The sequence below is a fragment of the Hypanus sabinus genome, chromosome 3, assembly GCF_030144855.1.
Source record: "Hypanus sabinus isolate sHypSab1 chromosome 3, sHypSab1.hap1, whole genome shotgun sequence".
Classification (NCBI taxonomy): domain Eukaryota; kingdom Metazoa; phylum Chordata; class Chondrichthyes; order Myliobatiformes; family Dasyatidae; genus Hypanus; species Hypanus sabinus.
In genome coordinates this window covers 41,551,729-41,573,190 of record NC_082708.1, presented here as the reverse complement: position 1 = coordinate 41,573,190, position 21,462 = coordinate 41,551,729, and the positions used below count along the sequence as shown (strand labels likewise).

The 21,462-nt window shown below is 43.2% G+C and overlaps 1 protein-coding gene across 1 annotated transcript; it reads left to right on the top strand.

Annotated features, from left to right (window-relative positions):
• The first annotated feature begins 11,663 nt into the window (after positions 1–11,663).
• LOC132390746 (ras-like protein family member 11A) lies at positions 11,664–20,152 on the top strand. Its single transcript, XM_059963297.1, has 4 exons — positions 11,664–11,992; positions 18,020–18,076; positions 18,179–18,255; positions 18,484–20,152. The coding sequence occupies exons 1-4, from the start codon at positions 11,872–11,874 to the stop codon at positions 18,949–18,951; spliced, it is 723 nt and encodes a 240-aa protein (XP_059819280.1). The 5' UTR covers positions 11,664–11,871; the 3' UTR covers positions 18,952–20,152.
• Positions 20,153–21,462: the final 1,310 nt, after the last annotated feature.

Genomic DNA, 21,462 nt, shown 5'->3' with positions numbered 1-21,462 from the left:
ATGTACAAAAACATTCTGATGTAAAGTTCAAGGACACCAGTGTGAGATCTGCCTTCACCATTCAGCTTAAGAACAGATTCCAGGTGTTGCAAGACCTTGACATGGATGTGTCAGTAGGCAGGATGACACAATGTGGAAATGGATTGCCTCAGTCTTCAAGGAGAGCAGTGAAGCTTGTCTAAAATACAGAGCTGGAAAGAGGATCAAAGAATGAATACAACAAGAAACATGGACAGCCTTAGAAGAAAGGTAGAAAAGGAATAAGAAAGTGTTAGATGCAAAGTCAACACGAATTAAGGAGAAACTCCAAAAGCATAAACTGAAGCTAACAAAGTGAAAAAACTTGTAAGAAAGGATAAGGGAGTCTACATGGAAGATTTTGTAGAGGAGGCCAAAGCACCCAATCAAGATCAGAGAAATACTGTATATACAAGATTTGAAAATTGGTATGTAGAAAGTTCCAACCAGATCCAGTGGTCCCATGAGAGCTAAGAACAGTTTGCTTTTGACAACTGAGAAAGAGCAAGAAGCATGATGGATGGAGTATTTCAGAAAATTACTGAATAGATCGCCACCAAATGAAGAAACTGACAAATAACAGGCAGCAGAGGATCTTGACATAAATACAGATCTACCCAAGAAAGAAGAGATTTTTGCTGCGGTTAAATCATTGAAGAACAGCAAAGCTCCAAGACATGACAATTTGAATGCCAAACTCTTAAAAGCTAAACCAAAAGTTGTAGCAGCCATCCTGCAACCATTGTTTACTTTAATCTGAGAACAGGGACAAGTACCCAAGAACTGGACAAAGGGAGTTGCTGCTTGAATTCTGAAGGAAGGAGCGCCAAGCGATTGCAACATCTTGGGTGAGATCACACTTTTGTCAGTACCCAGCAAGATTCTCACCAAAGTCATTGTCCAATGGATTACAGATACTGTCAATATGTATTTGAGGAAGGAGCAAGTTGGCTTCAGGAGAAACGGAGGCTGTGTTGACCAGATCTTCACGTGGTGTAACTGTAGAACAGTGCACAGAATGGCAGAGTGCTGCATGTGAATTTTATGGACTTTGAAAAGGCTTTTGATAGCATTCACAGGGACACCCTGTGGCGACTTCTCAGGTCGTACAGAATTCCTTCCAAAATTGTCCAGCTTATTCAAATTTTCTATGCTAACTTCACCTGCACAGTTGGGGACTGCAATTTGAGCTTTGAGTCAGGCAAGGCAGTGTGATATCAGTGATATTATTTAACCTTGTGATTGACTAAGTTAACATAAGCCAAGAGAGATTAGGTGGACTCTTTTCTCTACTTTAGGAGACCTTGACTTTGTGGATGACCTTGCACTACTATCACATACATACCAGCACATGCAGGAGAAAACTCAGTGCCTGTGTACCTTTGGTGGACAAGATGGGCTCAGAGTCAGCTAGAGAAAGACTGAGACCTTGACCCTCAATGCAGAGTCTCCTGCCATCAAGGAATATGGCATCAATTTATCCAGCATCAGCAGATTCATCTGTTTGGGCAGCATCATTCGGCAGGATGGTGAGACCAAAGATGACATCCAGTGTAGACTCAGCAAAGCTAGAAAATTCTTCAGATCAATGTGCAACATACAGGAATCAACCAAGCACATCATTCACATCAAGATAAAGCTGTACCAGAGCTGTGTTTAGTCCACACTCTTGTACGTGTCAGATTGCTGGCATATGACAGAGAATGGCCTTGCCAAGCTGTCGTCATTCCACACCATGAGCCTCCAAAAGATCCTTCGTATTTTCTGGTCAAGAAAGATCTCCAATCACAATCTACTCCTTCAGTGTCACCAAGAGGATATGGGTACAATCATCAGGAGAGAACAGAGATGAATTGGACATGTGATGAGAAGAGGCCAACTCCATCATCAAGGCAGCACCTCACTGGACCCCTGAAGGGTGCAGGAAATGAGGAACACCAAAGCCAACTTGGCGCCGTACGGCGGAGGCAGAAATATGGACCCTGAACCACACCTGTTGCACAATAGAGAAGATGGCCAAGGATAGACCGAGAAGAAGGACTTTCATTGCTGCCCTAATAGCCAGCGGCGTAAGTCAGCAACTGTTCCAGTCAGAAGCAAGGACAAGGATGACAAAACAAGAGAACTTTGGATTTTGAGAGAGATGATGAATTTAGCTAAATATGGAAAGTTTTGGAAGCTAGAATTAAACAGAGCCCTTGAGGATAATAAACAAGCCAGAAAAGAACTCAAGAAGGGAATTAGGAAAGCAGGAGGGGCCAATGAAAGTCCTTGGCAAGAAGGGTTAAAGCAAATCCCAAGGCATTGTATACATCTATCAGGGGTATGAAGTTAACTGGGGGGGGAGAGGGTAGAACCACTCAAGGATAAAGGGCATAACATTTTTTTTGGATGCAGGGGATGTAGCTGAGGTTCTTAATAAGTACTTTACATCAGTATTTAGTATTCAGTATGATGTGAAGGAGGGGGAGATCAGAGCCATGAGTATTGATACACTAGGCATTTCAAAGTAAAAGTATTGGGTCTCTTAAAGAGCATCAAGGTGTATCAGTCCACAGGGCCTGATGGGATATACAGGTTATTGAGAGAGGCAAATGAAAAGATTGCTGGGCCCTTGACTAATATCTTTGTGTCTTCTCTAGCCACAGGCTAGGTCCCAAAGGAATGGCATATAGCTAATGTTGTTCCATTGTTCAAAGAAGTGAACCAAGAATAATCTTGAAAGCTCTTGAGCAGTGAGTCTCACATCAGTGGTAGGGAAGCTACTGGAGAAAATTCTTAGGGATAGGATTTGTGAGCATTTGGAAAACCATGACATAATTAGGGAAAGCTAGCATGGCTTTGTATGGGGCAAGTCATGTCTTACTAGCTTGATTGAGGTTTTTGAGGAGGTGACGAGAGTGATTGATGAAGATAGAATAGTGGATGTTGTCTACATGGATTTTTGTAAGGTGTTAAGCAAGGCCTATCATAATCCAGAAGATTAAAATGAATGGAATCAATGGTGAATTGACTGTTTGGTTTCAGATCCAGCTTGCCCAAGAAGGCAGAGAGTGGTTGTTGAAAGGATATGCAGTATTCTAGCTAGAGGTCTGTGATTAGTGGTGTTCTGCAGGGGCTTTTGCTAATTGTGATGTTTATAAATGCCTGGATGAAAATGTAAATGCATGTAAATGTAAGTTTGCGCATGATACAAAGATTGGTGGTGTTGTGGATTGTGTAGGTGACTGCAAAGAATACAGCAGAATATAGATCAGATGAGGATATGGGCGGAGAAATAAAAAATGGAGTCTATCCTGGCCATCTGTAAAGTATTGTACCTTGGTAGGTCAAATGTAAAGAGAGAGTACACTTTAAAGGCAAGACCCTTAATGACCAAAAGGAGCTTGGGGTCCAAGTTCATAGCTCCCTAAAAGTGGCTGCACAGGTTGATAGGGTGGTTATAAAGGTGTATGGCATGCTTGCCGTTATTAGTTGAGGCATTGAGTTCAAAAGTCAGGAAGTATTGTTGCACATTTATAAAACTAGTTAGGCTGCATCTAGAGTATTGCACAGGCTGTGGTCATCCAATAATAGGAAGGATGCTGAGGCTTTGTAGAGGGCGCAGAAGAGGTTTACCAGGATGCTGCCTGGATTAGAAGGCATGTGCTATACAAGAGGTTGGACAAACTTCCCTGGAGTGGCAGAGGCTGAGGGTAGATCTGATAGAGATTTATAGAGATTTATTATGAGAGGCATAAATAGAGTACTCAGACAAAATATTTCCCCAGGTTTGAAATGTGCAATACCAGGGGGCATGCACTTATGGTGAGAGGGTAATTTTGAAGGAGCTGTGAGGGGCAATTTTTTTTACAGAGTGGGGGATATCTGGAATGCGCAGCCTGGGGTCATGGTAGATGTAGTTATATTAGGGACTTTTACAAGACGTTTGGATGGATACATGCATGTGAGGAAAGTAAGGGGATATGGACAATGTGAAGGCAGAAGAGATTAATTTAGTTAGCCATTTGATTGCTGGTTTAACTGGTTTGGCACAACATTGTTCTTGGTTTGTCCTCTTCTGTGCCAAGAAGAAGGAGTTAACGCCAAGCACCTTGTCCGACATTTATACTTGTTTAACATCACAAAACCAGTTCATCTGATTACTGCTACTGTTTGTGGGAATTTGTGTGCCAATTTTCTTATTTTGTGAATGCATTCATGCACTTGGTTGGACACAGTGAGCTTTGGATTGTTTATGGGTGTGTTGGTATACATGTTCATTAATTTTTGCTCGTTTTTGCTTGTTTCAGGTTTTGTGCACAATTTTCCTGAAGCACCTGATCTCAGATAGATAATAGACAATTAATACATACCATTAATAATCTAACAAAACACATGAAATATTGCTGTGAGTTCTATATCCACTGCCACCAACACAGTTGTTCTCAATTGTTGCTGCTTCTTTCTGGTTACTAATCGGAGCAGATAATACTAATGATTCAGAAAGAGATCAAATGATATAGCAAATTACATAAATATAAAAATCAATTTAGAAATTATTAATATAATATTGGATTTAAGTGTATCCTACATTTATAATGTTTGTATGAAAGATGGAAAATTTTTATTTCAGAACCAGAGTAGGAATTTGTTTACTCTTTAGCATTCAACAACCTTGAACTCCCAGAGTGACAGTGAGCTAAAATTTAAATATTCAAAATTTCTGGTAAACTATCAGGAAGCAAAATATTAAGTGTTACATTGGTTATATTAGTTCAGCAATGTGTAAATATAAGAAACTAAGAGAGTGAAGAAACATCCAACAGGATGATCTAGGTGGGAAAGGGCTTTTCATGATATTTCAGCAAATTATTCCATCTGTGACCTGGCATAACTCTCCTTCACCCAGCTTTTGGAAAATCAGACCACTCTTCGATTCTGCTTTTGCCGATGTACAGGCAGAAGCTAAAACAAGAGGCGGCCATAGTTAAAACTGTCCACTGTTGGTCCCACCAATCAGCCGCCATGCTGCAGGACTGCTTCGATGACTTCGACTGATGAGGATATCTCCGAGTTCACGGATTGAGTCATGTGCTTCATCCGGAAGTGATCGACGATGTTTTCCCCCAGAAGTCGGCCAGGGTCTTCCCGAACCAGAAACCCTGGATCAATAGTTCCGTGCAAGCAGCACTTACCGCACGACATTGAGCTTACATTGCCGGCAATCAGCTGCAGCTCAAGAACAGCAGCTATGATCTGCGCAAAGCTATCAAGGCTGCAAAACTCAATACAGGGTCAAGATTGAGTTAAGATTCACAACGAACAGAACACGTGACTTGTGGCGAGGGTCACATATCATCACAGACTTCAAAGCCAAACGTAGTGGTGCCACCAATATCGCGAAAGCTCAGAGACCTTGGTCTTGACCCTGCCTAGTGCAGCTAGATCGTGAACTTCCTGTCAGATCACTGGTGGGTGATAAGAGTGGGCTCTCTCACCTCCACCCTCTGACTCTCAACACAGGAGCCCCTCAGGGCTGTGTACTGTCCCTTCCTTTACTCCCTGTATACCCATGACTGTGTTGCCAACACAGCTCCAATCTGCTAATTAAATTTACTGACAACACTACATTGATTGGCCTAATCTCAAACAATACGAAGTGGTCTACAGGGAAGAAGTCATCTCTCTGACACAGTGGTGTCAAGAAAACAACCTCTCCCTCGATGTCACAAAAACAAAGGAGCTGGTTGTGGACTACAGGAGGAATGGAGACAGGCTAACCCCTATTGACATCAATGGATCTGGGGTTGAGAGGGTGAACAGTTGAGAGGGTGAATGTTCCTCGGCATCCTGATCACCGAGGACCTCACGCTGTCTGTACACACCAGCTGTGTGGTGAATAAGGCACAACAGTGCTCTTACACCTCAGACGGTTGAGGAAGTTTGATATGGGTCCCCAAATCCTAAGAACTTTCTACAGGGGCACAATTGAGAGCATCCTGTCTGGCTGCATCACTGCCTGGTATGGGAACTGTACCTCCCTTAATTCTGCAGTGTGGTGCGGACAGCCCAGCGCATCTGTAGTTGTGAACATCCTATGACTCAGGACATTTACAAAGACAGGTGTGTGAAAAGGGCCATAAGGATCACTGGTGACCCGAGTCACCCCAACCACAATCTATTCCAGCTGCTACCATCCGGGAAACTGTACTGCAGCATAAAAGCCAGGACCAACAGGCTTCAGGACAGCTTCTTCCATCAGGCCATCAGACTGATGAACTCACACTGACTTGAGTGTATTTCTATGTTACATTGACTGTTCTATGCATTATAAATTATTATATGATTGCATATGGCACATTTAGACGGAGACGTAAGGATTTTTACTCCTCACGTATGTGAGGGATGTAAGAAATGAAGTCAATTCAGTTCAATTCAATTCAGCAAGAGGAAGCATAAGAAGGAAGGATCAGGAATAGTCCATCTAACCCTTTGAGCCTGCTCTGCCATTCAATCAGATCATAGCTGGTCCATCTGACCACGGACTTAGCATCACCTTCCTATCAAAGTATCCATGGTGTTAAGTGATTACAACCAGGGTTACAGCTCAGATGCCTGATTAATAACCAGTGCTGTAGGTTAGGTTAAGTAAAACAAGGATTAGGTTGTTATGTAAAACTTTTAATGGTTGGTTGGTTGTGCTCTGTTCCAGTCTCATAAGCATCTGATAAACACTGTAGCTTCCTTAAAGGAAAAAAAAGAGCAAATGTAGACCCAGTGAATTTTGCACCATGACAAAACAGAAATAAAAATGAAATAAATATTGTGCTCAGCCGTACATACTGTTGCACAATGCTGATGCAGAAGCCATTGACATTTTATTAGACAATGTAACCCAAATGTTAGTGAAATTAAACTGGTGGGTGTTAACTGTCAATTTGAACAATTCAGCCCACAGTAGGATTGGATTCCTGTTATATTGCGATTTTATGTTTGTGAAACTAGGTTTTGTAGATCCAGTCAGTGAATCACCATAGTTTAATGACGACTCAATATTTAGTGATTTTCTATATCTGCCCACTCAGAAGTAATTTTTGTACCCAATTCTATCATTCTACAGTTGGTCTTATCCAAATAATGTCACGGCACCCTTATTTGCAATTTAAATCCTAGTTTTGTATTTATCTTGTAATACAAGCTGATTGTACTAAAGCCCTGTCCTACCCTAGCCTCACCTGCATCAGACTACCCTCCCCTGCCCCTGAATGGCACTGTTCTGTCCTACTTTCCTTTAGTGGATCCATCTGCAAGAATCTTCCCAGATCAGACTGCCCTCCCTTGCCCCGTCCTCACCTAGACAGGGCTGCCCCGGATCAGACTGCCCTCCCTTGCCCCGTCCTCACGTAGACAGGGCTGCCCTAGATCAGACTGCCCTCCCTTGCCCCGTCCTCACCTAGACAGGGCTGCCCCGGATCGGACTGCCCTCCCTTGCCCCGTCCTCACCTAGACAGGGCTGCCCCGGATCGGACTGCCCTCCCTTGCCCCGTCCTCACCTAGACAGGGCTGCCCCGGATCGGACTGCCCTCCCTTGCCCCGTCCTCACCTAGACAGGGCTGTCCCGGATCGGACTGCCCTCCCTTGCCCCGTCCTCACCTAGACAGGGCTGCCCCGGATCAGACTGCCCTCCCTTGCCCCGTCCTCACCTAGACAGAGCTGCCCCGGATCAGACTGCCCTCCCTTGCCCCGTCCTCACCTAGACAGAGCTGCCCCGGATTGGACTGCCCTCCCTTGCCCCGTCCTCACCTAGACAGGGCTGCCCCGGATCAGACTGCCCTCCCTTGCCCCGTCCTCACCTAGACAGGGCTGCCCCGGATCAGACTGCCCTCCCTTGCCCCGTCCTCACCTAGACAGGGCTGCCCCGGATCAGACTGCCCTCCCTTGCCCCGTCCTCACCTAGACAGGGCTGCCCCGGATCAGACTGCCCTCCCTTGCCCCGTCCTCACCTAGACAGGGCTGCCCCGGATCAGACTGCCCTCCCTTGCCCCGTCCTCACCTAGACAGGGCTGCCCCAGATCAGACTGCCCTCCCTTGCCCCGTCCTCACCTAGACAGGGCTGCCCCGGATCAGACTGCCCTCCCTTGCCCCGTCCTCACCTAGACAGGGCTGCCCCGGATCAGACTGCCCTCCCTTGCCCCGTCCTCACCTAGACAGGGCTGTCCCGGATCAGACTGCCCTCCCTTGCCCCGTCCTCACCTAGACAGGGCTGTCCCGGATCAGACTGCCCTCCCTTGCCCCGTCCTCACCTAGACAGGGCTGTCCCGGATCAGACTGCCCTCCCTTGCCCCGTCCTCACCTAGACACAGCTGCCCTAGATCAGACTGCCCTCCCTTGCCCCGTCCTCACCTAGACAGGGCTGTCCCGGATCAGACTGCCCTCCCTTGCCCCGTCCTCACCTAGACAGGGCTGTCCCGGATCAGACTGCCCTCCCTTGCCCCGTCCTCACCTAGACAGGGCTGCCCCGGATCAGACTGCCCTCCCTTGCCCCGTCCTCACCTAGACAGGGCTGCCCCGGATCAGACTGCCCTCCCTTGCCCCGTCCTCACCTAGACAGGGCTGCCCCGGATCAGACTGCCCTCCCTTGCCCCATCCTCACCTAGACAGGGCTGCCCCGGATCAGACTGCCCTCCGTTGCCCTGTCCTCACCTAGACAGGGCTGCCCTAGATCAGACTGCCCTCCCTTGCCCCGTCCTCACCTAGACAGGGCTGCCCCGGATCAGACTGCCCTCCGTTGCCCTGTCCTCACCTAGACAGGGCTGCCCTAGATCAGACTGCCCTCCCTTGCCCCGTCCTCACCTAGACAGGGCTGCCCCGGATCAGACTGCCCTCCCTTGCCCCGTCCTCACCTAGACAGGGCTGCCCCGGATTGGACTGCCCTCCCTTGCCCCGTCCTCACCTAGACAGGACTGCCCCGGATCGGACTGCCCTCCCTTGCCCCGTCCTCACCTAGACAGGGCTGCCCCGGATCAGACTGCCCTCCCTTGCCCCGTCCTCACCTAGACAGGGCTGCCCCGGATCAGACTGCCCTCCCTTGCCCCGTCCTCACCTAGACAGGGCTGCCCCGGATCAGACTGCCCTCCCTTGCCCCGTCCTCACCTAGACAGGGCTGCCCCGGATCAGACTGCCCTCCCTTGCCCCGTCCTCACCTAGACAGGGCTGTCCCGGATCAGACTGCCCTCCCTTGCCCCGTCCTCACCTAGACAGGGCTGTCCCGGATCAGACTGCCCTCCCTTGCCCCGTCCTCACCTAGACACAGCTGCCCTAGATCAGACTGCCCTCCCTTGCCCCGTCCTCACCTAGACAGGGCTGTCCCGGATCAGACTGCCCTCCCTTGCCCCGTCCTCACCTAGACAGGGCTGTCCCGGATCAGACTGCCCTCCCTTGCCCCGTCCTCACCTAGACAGGGCTGCCCCGGATCAGACTGCCCTCCCTTGCCCCGTCCTCACCTAGACAGGGCTGCCCCGGATCAGACTGCCCTCCGTTGCCCCGTCCTCACCTAGACAGGGCTGTCCCGGATCAGACTGCCCTCCCTTGCCCCGTCCTCACCTAGACAGGGCTGTCCCGGATCAGACTGCCCTCCCTTGCCCCGTCCTCACCTAGACAGGGCTGCCCCGGATCAGACTGCCCTCCCTTGCCCCGTCCTCACCTAGACAGGGCTGTCCCGGATCAGACTGCCCTCCCTTGCCCCGTCCTCACCTAGACAGGGCTGTCCCAGATCGGACAGCCCTCCCTTGCCCCGTCCTCACCCAGACAGGGCTGCCCCGGATCAGACTGCCCTCCCTTGCCCCGTCCTCACCTAGACAGGGCTGTCCCGGATCAGACTGCCCTCCCTTGCCCCGTCCTCACCTAGACAGGGCTGCCCCGGATGGGACTGCCCTCCCTTGCCCCGTCCTCAACTAGACAGGACTGCCCTGCATCAGACTGTCCTGCCACTGCTTAACTGGATTGGGTGCTCCACCTAGACACGACACTCATCTATCCTCTAGCTGAAAATGTGTCATGAAAATTAAAAAAACTCCAGACGCTGTAACCATGAAATAAAAATGTTGCGCTGGAAACACAAGTCAGTCGGCATCTGTGGAAGAGGAATATGACATGAGATAATTCTGTTTTTGACCATGTCAAGAGTGGGGAACACTATCTACATATACCTAAATCAGAGGCCTCAGTTACCTGGATCTGACTGTGCGAGTCTTGCCTGAGCTGATTTGAACCATGATCCATCCTTAGCGGGGTATTTAAAAAGACTAAAGGTGCTGGAAATCTCATATAAAAATGACACACTCAAAGCAGAAACAAGAGAAAATCTGCAGATGTTGGAAATCAAATTAACAAATACAAAATGCTGGAGGAACTCAGCAGGCCAGGCAGCATCAGTGGAAAACAGTAAATTGCTGACATTTCGGGCCGAGACCCTTCACTGGGACTGGAAAAAGGTGAGAGGTCAGAGTAAGAAGGTGGGAGGAGGGGAGGAAGAAGTACAAGATGGTAGGTGAAGGTGAAATGGGGAGGGGGAAAGGTGAAGGAAAGAGCTGGAAAGTTGGATTGGTGAAAGGGATAAAGGGCTGGAGAAGGGGGAATCTGACAGGCAAGGCCAGAAGGCCATGGAAGAAAGGGAAGGGTAGGGGCAGGGGCGGGAAAGGGAAAGAGCACCAGAAAGAGGCGATGGGCAGGTAAAGGAAATAAGGTGAGAAGGGGAAATGGGAATGGCGGGGGTGGGGTGGCAATTACCGTAAATTGGATAAATCTATGTTCATGCCATCGGGTTGGAGGCTACCCACACAGAATATAAAGTATTACTCCTGCAACCTGAGTGTGGTCTCATCGCGGCAGTAGAAGAGACCATGGACTGACGTGTCGGACATGCCATCAAACAAATAAAACATTATCAATGGAGAGTTTGAAAGATTTAATCTTTCAGGTTCACTTATGAAAAGACATGATGCTGTGTGATCTGCTGAATATTTGCAAAACTTTCAGTTGTTATTCTATACGTATGCAGATGTATCTGGATTGGATACTTAGATTGTGCGGTGTTACTCCGGATCAGAACTGCCCAATCCTGACCTGGTCAGTAGGTCTTGGTCTTAGGTAACAGGAGTGAATCTGTAGATGCTGGAAATAAATAAAAACACAGAATGCTGGCAGAACTCAGCAGGCCAGACAGCATCTATGGAAGGAGGTAGTGACGACGTTTCGGGCCGAAACCCTTCATCAGGAGTGAAGTAACATGGGATGGTCAAGGGGGAATAAGAAGTGGGGGGGGGGGGATAAAGTAGAGAGCTGGGAAGTGATAGGCTGGAGGGAAATGGGCTAGGGGGAAGGTGGAGAATTATGGGAAATAAAAGAGAAAGAAAGGTAGGGCTGGGGGGAGATTATAGTGAGGGGGGAAAGAGAGAACCAGTTAAATAATAGATAGGGATGGGGAAACAGACTAAAATAATCTTAATCTGTTTTTGCTCATCTCGGAAATTCGGTGAGCGAGGAGAATGGTTTCGATTGTTGAAAATAACCCAGGGTCGGGAAGTGCAGGACTGTCATACCATTGTCGGCGTGTTCCTTTTACCTCAGTGCGGGCACAATGGGCATTTTGTGCGTGTGGACGTATTCGGTGTATTTACGTTCGGGTGTTCGTCAGAGCGACTCCATTGGTTTATGGAAGCTGTGGGAGGCCGCTCAGCCACAAGACTCAATATATGAAGTAGCGGCACATCTATCTGTCTGCAGATTTTTCTCCAGAAGACTTTCCGTCTTTGTTTAGTCGTGTCGGCTGCGTGAACTTTCATCGGGTCGATTTCCCACCGGAGAGGACTGATGCGTTTCCATAATATGTCGACTAACTTATTATTGGTCCCAATACCGGAATCAGGCGACAATGTAACGACCAGGGACACCAAGATCGCGGTTTTGGGATCGAGCACTGTTGGGAAAACAGGTAAGGCACGTTTCACTTATTGAGAGAGAGATTTGTAATTGTCGATTAACATTTCGTCAAAAGAAAGAAACGTATTTTGTTTATATAGGTTATCAGTTAGGAATTTGCATTGGCTGAATTAACTCAGCTGCTCAATCTCAGCGGATGGATGGAAAGGCAATTAATTTTTTGCTCCTGGATAACTTGTTTTACTACTAAAACGATTTGTGTTTACATGCTTCGTAACCCAGGGATAACAATTCTGTATTCCTTGTCCTGAGTGTATTTCTATTTAACGTTAAACACCGTGTGTGGTTTTTGATAATTTTAGGTTATTTTAAATTCCCATTTTGGGATCGAGAAACCACAGCCCTTTCACCCTGAAACTTGGAATAAAGTCCAGCCAAAGTAGGTGTGTGCTGTCTTCCTTTGTGCCGTGGCGAGAGGTTGGTCAGTTCTGGGCAATGGCACCGTTTGACTTGGCGGTGTGTTGCCCAAAATTGTCCCCTCATTGAAATTAGTCACCCTCCCCCTGAAGGTCTGTACTTGGGTCCACGGAGATGGCAATTTTGTAGGCAAAAAAAAACTGGGGTAGATAATTTATGTTAGCGCAATGAGTTGGGAGTTGGTGTTTCCGGAATAAAATAAGCCAACTGCAGTTCTTCAAATGCATTTTAACTCTGAATCAACCCGAAGGCCTCTGCAGAAAGATATTGAGCATAATTTTATAGTAAACCAGTCTAATCATGTGTGGAGTATTGTGTTCATATGGTGCCTCTTACTACCTTAGGACGAAAAGATAAATCAGGAGTATTTGTCATCGTTACAGTGATGGCTGATCCTCTATCGCATTAGTATATCCCTGCTGTCCCTCTATTGTCATTATGCTTTGTGTGTACAGAGGTCTAAAGGGATGTCCAAAACCACTCTTACTTCAAGTAAAAACACCTAGTGATATAAAATAAGTTTGTCAGTCTTGGGGCATCCTTACATCCTTATGTATTTACTGGAGTCTAGAAAGCCTAAAAATCATTTACACAATCAGCAACATGATACTTAAAGCAAAAATAAAATGCTGGAAATGCGCAAGCAGTTTCTGTGGAGGAAGTAACAGAGTCAGTGTTTCAGGTCATGAACTGGAAATGTTTAAGTCTGTTTTTCTGTTTCTGCAGCCAGAGCCGTTTAGTGTTTCCAGATTCTTCTGCTTTTTATCTCAGTTTTCCAGCTCCTGCAGGGATTTTGCTTCTCAGTTGTGACTAGATAATCAGCAAGAGTGAAGATCATTGAGGGAAAGGTCAAGCCTCTAAGATAGTTCACCTGCTTTTTCAAAATTTTACCACAGAATCTTTACATGCATCTGAGAGGGTGTCTTAAAGATAATGTGACAAATGTATCAGCTCAGATTTTTGGAATTGGTGCATTATTGTTACATGTGCATAGTGAAAACTTGTCTTGTGTACTGTACATACAGGTCAGATCATTGCACAGTAAAGCAATAACAATGCAGAATAAAGTATAACAGCCAGAGAGAAAGTGCAGTGCATGTAAACAATAAATGCAAGATCATAATGAGGTAAATTGTGAGGCCAAGAGTCCAGCTTATCATACTTGGGAACTATTTAATAGCTTTAAAAACAGTGGGAGGTAGTTGAATCTTTCTGGCAGTTGATTTTTTTCTGCAATTGGGAATAATATAATGTATTTTCAATTTGATAAGCACATCCTGATTTGAAAGGCAATGTTACCACAAAGTCCCAACACTTGCAGTTGGCATTCAGAACTCTTGATGTGTGTGAAAATAACTAATTATGACTGGCACTGGCTCAGTGATTTAAGGGGAAAAAAGTCCGAATTCTTGAACTGGCAGAGAACAACGTTTTAAAAGGACAACTGTGAGCACAGTGAACGTGTGCTGACAGATGTATATTACAGTATGCTCTGAAACTCGGATATATTCTGTTAGTCTGATTGCAAAGAATGAGGCAAGGAGGGGAACACAGAAACTGCCACTGTGGAAAAACGCCAGCTAATGGAATTAAAGAAACTCAGGCCATTTTGTTACACGTCTGAATTTTGGATGTGGAATTTATGTATCTGTTATAAATTCATTTGTAGGTTAATCTGGCTTTTACCAAATTATACAGAATTGGGGGTGAATAAGTTTGGAATATTTTGAAATTATCATTGTACTTTCTCAATTTATAGCCATTTAAAAGACTTAACAATTGAGCAAAGGATTTGAATGAAAGGAGAGTTCGTTTTTCCAATTTGTAGAGTATAGGAGTCAACAACAACAGGGCTGGGCTGCTATTATCTGTTGGGAAATTCACTTGCACAGAAAATATGGGAAATTAAAATACCTGATGGACTAACATGAAAGGGATGCTTTTCTTAAAATGTAGTGGAAGTAAATAATGAGGATAATGTTCATTGTGGAAACTTGGTGCTAATTTGCACAGAATGTGATCTTAATATTTAGCCAAATGTTTTGTCAATGGGTATAAATGGTGGAGGATAAAAAAGTCTCTGCTCCAGAATGTTTTGTTCACTTTGAAGAAAAAAAGTCAAGAATGTTTGCCTATCGTTTGAACAAAGTGTACAAGCCAAAAAATCTAATTAAAGGCCATTCAGAACAAATATAGCAATTTGTTAACTAAATGTAGGTAAAAGTCCCATTACAGCTCTAGAAACAAACATGATTTATGTACAGTTCATCTTTTTTACTCAAATGCACGTTGTGTAAGAGTAAACCAAATAATGCATACCGGCTAACTCTCCAATATTCTTTTAACATTAGTCATTAATGGCATTTCTCTATGCCCTTCACGTGAAATACATGTGCACACAGCTGACCTAACTGTTGTACTGTCTGAGCCAATTAAGAAACCATGTTTTAAAATTGTATATTTCAGTGGTTTTTCAACATCTCTTACTGGGCTGTACAGCAGTTTTGGGCTTCTGTGACAGAAAATTACCTCTGAGTTACAGTTGCAAGAAAATGTTTGTGAACCCTTTGCAATTACCTGGTTTTCTGCATTAATTTCGCATAAAATGTGGTATGATGTTTATTTAGGTCACAATAATAGGCAAACACAATCTTCCTAAACTAATAACACACGAAGAATTGTACTTTTCATGTCCTTATTGAACACATTATTGAACACAGATGATGAAAGGCATTGATCGTGTGGATAGTCAGAGGCTTTTCCCCAGGGCTGAAAGGGCACAGTTTTAAGGTGCTTGGAAGTAGGTACAGAGGAGATATCAGGGTTAAGTTTTTTACGCCAAGAGTGGTGAATGCGTGGAATGGGCTGCCGGCGACAATGGTGGAGGCGGATACAATAGGGTCTTTTAAGAGACTCCTGGACAGGTATATGCAGCTCAGAAAAATAGAGGGCTATGGGTAACCCTGCATAATTTTTCAGGTAAGGACATGTTCCCTGTATTGTGCTGTAGGTTTTCTATGTCTCTACATTGTTTAATCATTTACAGTCCAGGCTGTAAAAAAATATGTGGGCCTTTAATAACTGGTACAACCTCCTTCAGCACCAATAACCTCCACCAAACATTCCTGTAGCTGCTGTTCAGATCTGCACAATGGTGAGGAGGAATTTTAGACCATTCCTCTGTGCACAGCTCTTTCAGATCATCAGTACTTCTGGGATAGCTTGCATGAGCAGCCCTCTTCAGGTCATGCCACAGCATCTTAATTGGGTTAAGTCTGGTGTCTGACTTGGCCATTCTGAAACACAATTTTTTTTCTTTTTAAACCATTCTGTTGTTGATTTACTCTTGTGTTTTGGATCATTGTCTTGTTGCATCATCCAACTCCTTTTAAGCTTCAGCTGACAGGCTACTACCATGACATTGTCCTATAAAATGTCTTGATACAATTTTGAATTCATTATTCCCTCAATGATTGCAAGCTTTCCAGGCTCTGAGGCAGCAAAGCAACCTCAAACCATGATGCTCCTTCTACCATGCTTCGCATTTGGGATGAGGTTTTGGTGTTGGTGTGCTGTGCCCTTTTCCCTCCAAACATAGCAGTGTGCATTTCTGCCAAAAAGTTCAACTTTTGTCTCAATTGTCCACAAAACATCATTCCAGAAGCGATGTGGAACACCCAGGTGGTCTTTTACAAACCTAAGACATACAGCAATGTTTTTTTTTGGAGAGCAGTGGTTTCCCAAGTGTCCTTCCATGAACACCATTGTGTTTTTCTTATAGTGGACACACCAACAGAGACTTTAGCAAGATCTAGAGATCTTTGCAGATCTTTTGCTGTTACTCTTGGGTTCTCTTTCACCTCCTTCAGCACTACATGTTTTGCTGTTGGTGTGATCTTTGCAGGATGCCCACCTCTAGGGAGAGTAGGAACAGTACCAAACGTCCTCCATTTGTGGACAATTTCTCTTACTGTGGACTGATGAACACTCAGGTCTTTAGAAATGCTTTTGTAGCCGTTTTCAGCTTCATTCATCTCAACAATTTTTCTAAGGTCCTCAGGAAGTTGTTTAATGGAGGCATAATGCACATAAACAGATCTCTCTTGAGAAGAGCAGACTCTGTCAGCAACCTGACTGTGTGTCTTTTTTTATAGAGCAGGGCACATCTACAACCCACACCTCCAATCCCATCTCGTTGATTGGAACACCTGACTCCAAATAGCTTTGAGGTTCACATACTTTATTTGTACCTAGACTGTGATTGTTTAAATGGTGTACTCAGTATTTACCAGAAGAAGTACCATTGTGTGTGTTATTAGTTTAGGTGGATTCTGTTTGTCTATTGTGACTTAGATGAAGATCAGGCCACACTTTATGTGTAATTAATGCCAAACACCAGGTAATTGCACCAAGGGTTCACAAATGTTTTCTTGTACATTAGAGTGCATAATGAGTGAATAAAAGATAGTTAGCTGAATTCTTCATTCATTAACGGTTAGGACTAAACAGTGAGTTTTGATATCCTTTTCCTATGTTTAATGTAGATTTATATTTCCAATATCTCACTGAGGAATACGTACGAGTTTTTATTCTTTAGCTGAAGTTAACATATCTTTGGATTTCAAAACTGACTTGACACAGTGGAACTTTGCTAATTTTACGACCTGTTTAATTATACAAAAATCACTTGCAGCAAAAACTGGTAAAACCATTGACAGATGAAATCAAGTACACCCAGTAATTTACAACCTTGGACAAAGTTGAACATCTGTTCTCATTTGCAGTGCCACACTAACTAAATTGTACTGATGCATATTTGCTGTATTTAGATATAACTATGTGTAACATTTACACCCTTGTGTATTTTATCCTGTAGTGCAGGGATTTTTAGCTGCCATATGTCTGAAAGAGATAAAGGATTTAAGGTGTAGAAGTTTTCCCAGAGCTGGATTCAAATATAAAAGATTGTTGGGTTACACACACAATGCTGGAGTAACTCAGCAAGTCAGGCAGCAATTTCTTGTGCTTACCATTGGTGTATTAGTGTCTTTTGCCTGACCTACACAAACACTTCCAATTATTATAATAAAAACATGTGAACATCTATAAAAATGCATAAAGCTACAGTCCCATGCCCTGCACTGATGATAAATAAATTCTTGCACATATGCTGCAGTTAACTAATCCATTGTTTTATTTTGCAGCTTTTCTACATTGTGTCAGGTTTTGTTTGGTGCTCTGGGCATGAGTTGGAGAAGTTGGTTCACCCCCAGTAATTCTTGCTTTTGTTAGCTTTCAGTCACATCTTGCAATAGTGAAAAGCTCAAAGATCTAGTGGTTGCAACCTTGATCAATCTGTCGGGTATTCTTCAGAATTGCTGTCGACTGGATCTTAATTGTCTGATAGCTAATGAAACTATCTTTTTAAGGAGGAAGGTTATTGCATCTGTCTTTCTTTTTTTTGAAAATCTTGGACAGATGCAAAACCAGCTGTGACTCTGATGCTCAGAATGAAGATTATTATTTTCTAAAAGGTGAATAAAAGAATGAGAGAATTTGTAGTTGCAGATCACTATTAACATGTCTTTTTATTTCTTCCCAGCCTTGATCGTTCGGTTTTTAACCAAGAGGTTTATTGGTGATTATGAATCAAACACAGGTACGTTTTTGTTAAACCACGAGGCCAAAATTGAACAATAGAAATCAATATTGATGGAATGAAATAAATAATTTCTCATAAGCCATTGATTTTATCTTCCAGGAAATCTTTATTCAAGATTGGTTCTAATTGAAGGGGAACAGCTTTCACTACAAGTCCAAGACACACCTTGTATCCAGGTATTGGATCATTATATGTTTGGTAATGCAGAGTACAAATTTGCAGAATTCAGAGGAAAATATGTTTTAACTGACACTAATAATGGACAGACATTTCAGGGGTCATTCTTATTGTTTGCTTTTTGCAATTTATTTGGACAAGAGAAAATAACTGTTACTTGAAAACAGCACGATGGTTTTTTGAGTGTTGGACAATTTTGTAATTAAAAAAAAATATTTTATTTTTAGGTTCAAGGAGAATGTGCACATTTTCCTGAATTGGTCTCCAGATGTATTCACTGGGCAGAGGGCTTCATCTTGGTATATTCAATAACAGACTACAGCAGCTACAAACTGATTCGACCCTTGTATCAGCATATTCGCAAAATGCACCCTGATACCAAAGTTCCTGTGATCATTGTTGCTAACAAGAGTGATTTACTTCACGCCAGACAAGTCCAGACCAATGATGGAATCCAATTAGCAAATGAACTTGGTACAACATTCTTAGAAATCTCCACCCGAGAAAACTATGGGGATGTATATGATGTTTTTCAACATATTCACAGAGAAGTTAGCAAGCTACATATGAACAATAATGTAGAAAAAAGAAGAGGATCGATTATTCCACGACCAAAGTCCCCAAACATGCAAGACTTAAAACGACGCTTCAAACAGGCTTTGTCATCCAAAGTAAAATCTAGTGCTACTTTATGAAATTGATTTTGAAATTATTTAATTCTGTAGATAACAAACAGAACTGATTTATATGTTTAGTGTTTGTTAGCGGTGCCTCACTTATCCAGAAAGATTACAAAAATGTCTTTAATAGATGTTTGGGTATGTCGATTTGTGTGGCAATGAATATTGAGCAGGGTTCAGTCGTACTTCCTACGTATGACAATTTTCTTGTCAATTATGGCCATTTTTTAAATGTCCTGTTGAAAAAATTTCATTGCATAGTTGTCAATTTAATCTTGAAGCAAATTATAAAATCAGAAGGAACTTCTGCAAAAAATGCAGAGGTGGACTTTGGTGAACAACAAAGTCAACGTGAAGATTAATAGCAGACAAGGACTGCAGAAGTGTGGAGTGTAATTAAATCTGGTTATTCAGAGACTCTTTGACAGGCACAAAGAGGCAGCATTATGAGCTAGTCACTGGGATTCTAAAACTTGTGAATTTGGTTTGATTATCAACTCTAGTTTGAAATATTATGTCGATCATGCTTCGTGAATTTGTAATCCCGGCAGTCTAATTACTGGAAAGAGTACTTTTTAATGTATTTTGTATCAACAATAATTAGTTATTCTTGTGAACAAACAAATGTGACTATTTCTACATTCATATAAATTGTTTATATGGTTTCCAGAGTTATTCTTGTACTTTTAGTAAGTAAATTGGCATTTCCAGAATCCACAAGGGCTACTGTTATTTTTTTTGTCTGAAGAGAATAAAGTTTCCATTTTATATTTCATTTAGTTACAAGACCAAAGAAAGTACATTGAGTTCCTGTGCATTTCCAGTAATTTATTTAGAGCCCTAAAGCATGGAAGCAGCCCTTTGGCCCATCTATTAAGTACTCATCTATACTAGGAATCAGCTTGTAGCATTCTATACCATGGCATCTCAAGAGCTCCCCTGAATATTTTGACCACCCCATCAGTTCCTGATTTCAATCATCTTCTTGGTTGGAAAAGTTCTTCTTCAAATCTCTTTGAATCAGCTATCCCTTATCCTAAACCTATGCTCTTTGGTCATAGATGTCTCTGTTAAGGGATGTGAAATTCAGGACTGCAGCACTATTCTGCATTCTGTTTTTGTTCTCATTTGTACTACCTCAATGATGTGATGAAATGATCAGTATGGATGGCATGAAAAGCAATGTTTTTACTGTATCTTGGAACATGTGACTAAAATAAACTAATTTATCATTAGGTGGAATTTTTTCATCAATCCTATATGTGCTCCTCATGATTTTGCATATCTCCACATCAAAGGAAACAAACACAGCCTATCCTGTCTGACCTCATAGCTAAAACACTCCATCCTAGTCAATGTCTTGATGCCTGCCTTCTGCACCCTCTCCTTTGCAATCACACCCTCTCTCTAATGTGGTGACTAGAACGACACATAGCAATCTAGTTATAACCAGGTAGCAGCAAGGATTCCTGGATGCCTTCTTGTGGGAGGTTGTCAAAAGTCTCAATGAAGTCCATGTAGACTATAGCAACACCACTATGCTTATCAGTACTATTAACTATTCCAAAGCACTGATTGGGTTTCTGCTGTGGTAAAAGGTGTTGGAAAAGCTGGACAGGAGAAATTAACGACAGGTATCTCAGCACATGGTGGAAAATGTATAAATATTCAATTTAAATACATCTCATAGATTGATAAAATTAATGATTCTTTAAGTTATTTTAAAAAACTGATTGTATTGCATAGGTTGGAAAATTTTTAATATGTATTCCATTTGTACGAAACGGCAACTTGTTGGCAGGTCAGATAAGCTTGTGGGAACTAAGCCTCAAAAATGTTTACTTAAAAGATTGATCACAGTAAAATTAGTCATTCATTTGCTTTGAAAAGTTTATCTAAGTAATTACTGTCCTACTGTCCTACAGTCCTACTCGACATTATCAATACAGAAATTCTTTGCGCTTCTCTGTAAATATTTTAGTTAATTATCTGATGAGAAAATATTGTATTCTTCAAAGGTCAAATTGTACACTACTCAATACGTCTTGCTAGACCAGAACATAGAGATGTCAATATCCAATCTATAACATGAGTTTAATAAGAGTCAGGTAAATGAAGTAATGACTGGTCCATAATAATGGGAAATATGCAGATAATGATTAACAGTCAAAGTTAATGTTGAGGAAATTATGGGCTAGGAAGTACATTTTGCTATGTCTATTCAGAATCTGAATTAGGTTTATTATCATAGGCACATGACAAGAAATTTGTTGCTTTGTAGCATCAGCACAGTAGAAGACATAAAAATCATTAAAAGTTACAATAAAAAAGTGCAAAAGATGAATAACGAGGTGGTCTTCATGAACCGTTCAGAAATCTGATGGCAGAGGGCAAGAAAGTGTTTTTAAAACATTGAGGGTAGGTTTCTGTACCTCCCTGATGGTAGTAACGTGAACAAGATATGTCCCAGATGATGACAACCTTTAATGATGGATGGCGCCTTATTGAGGCACTGCCTCTTGGAGA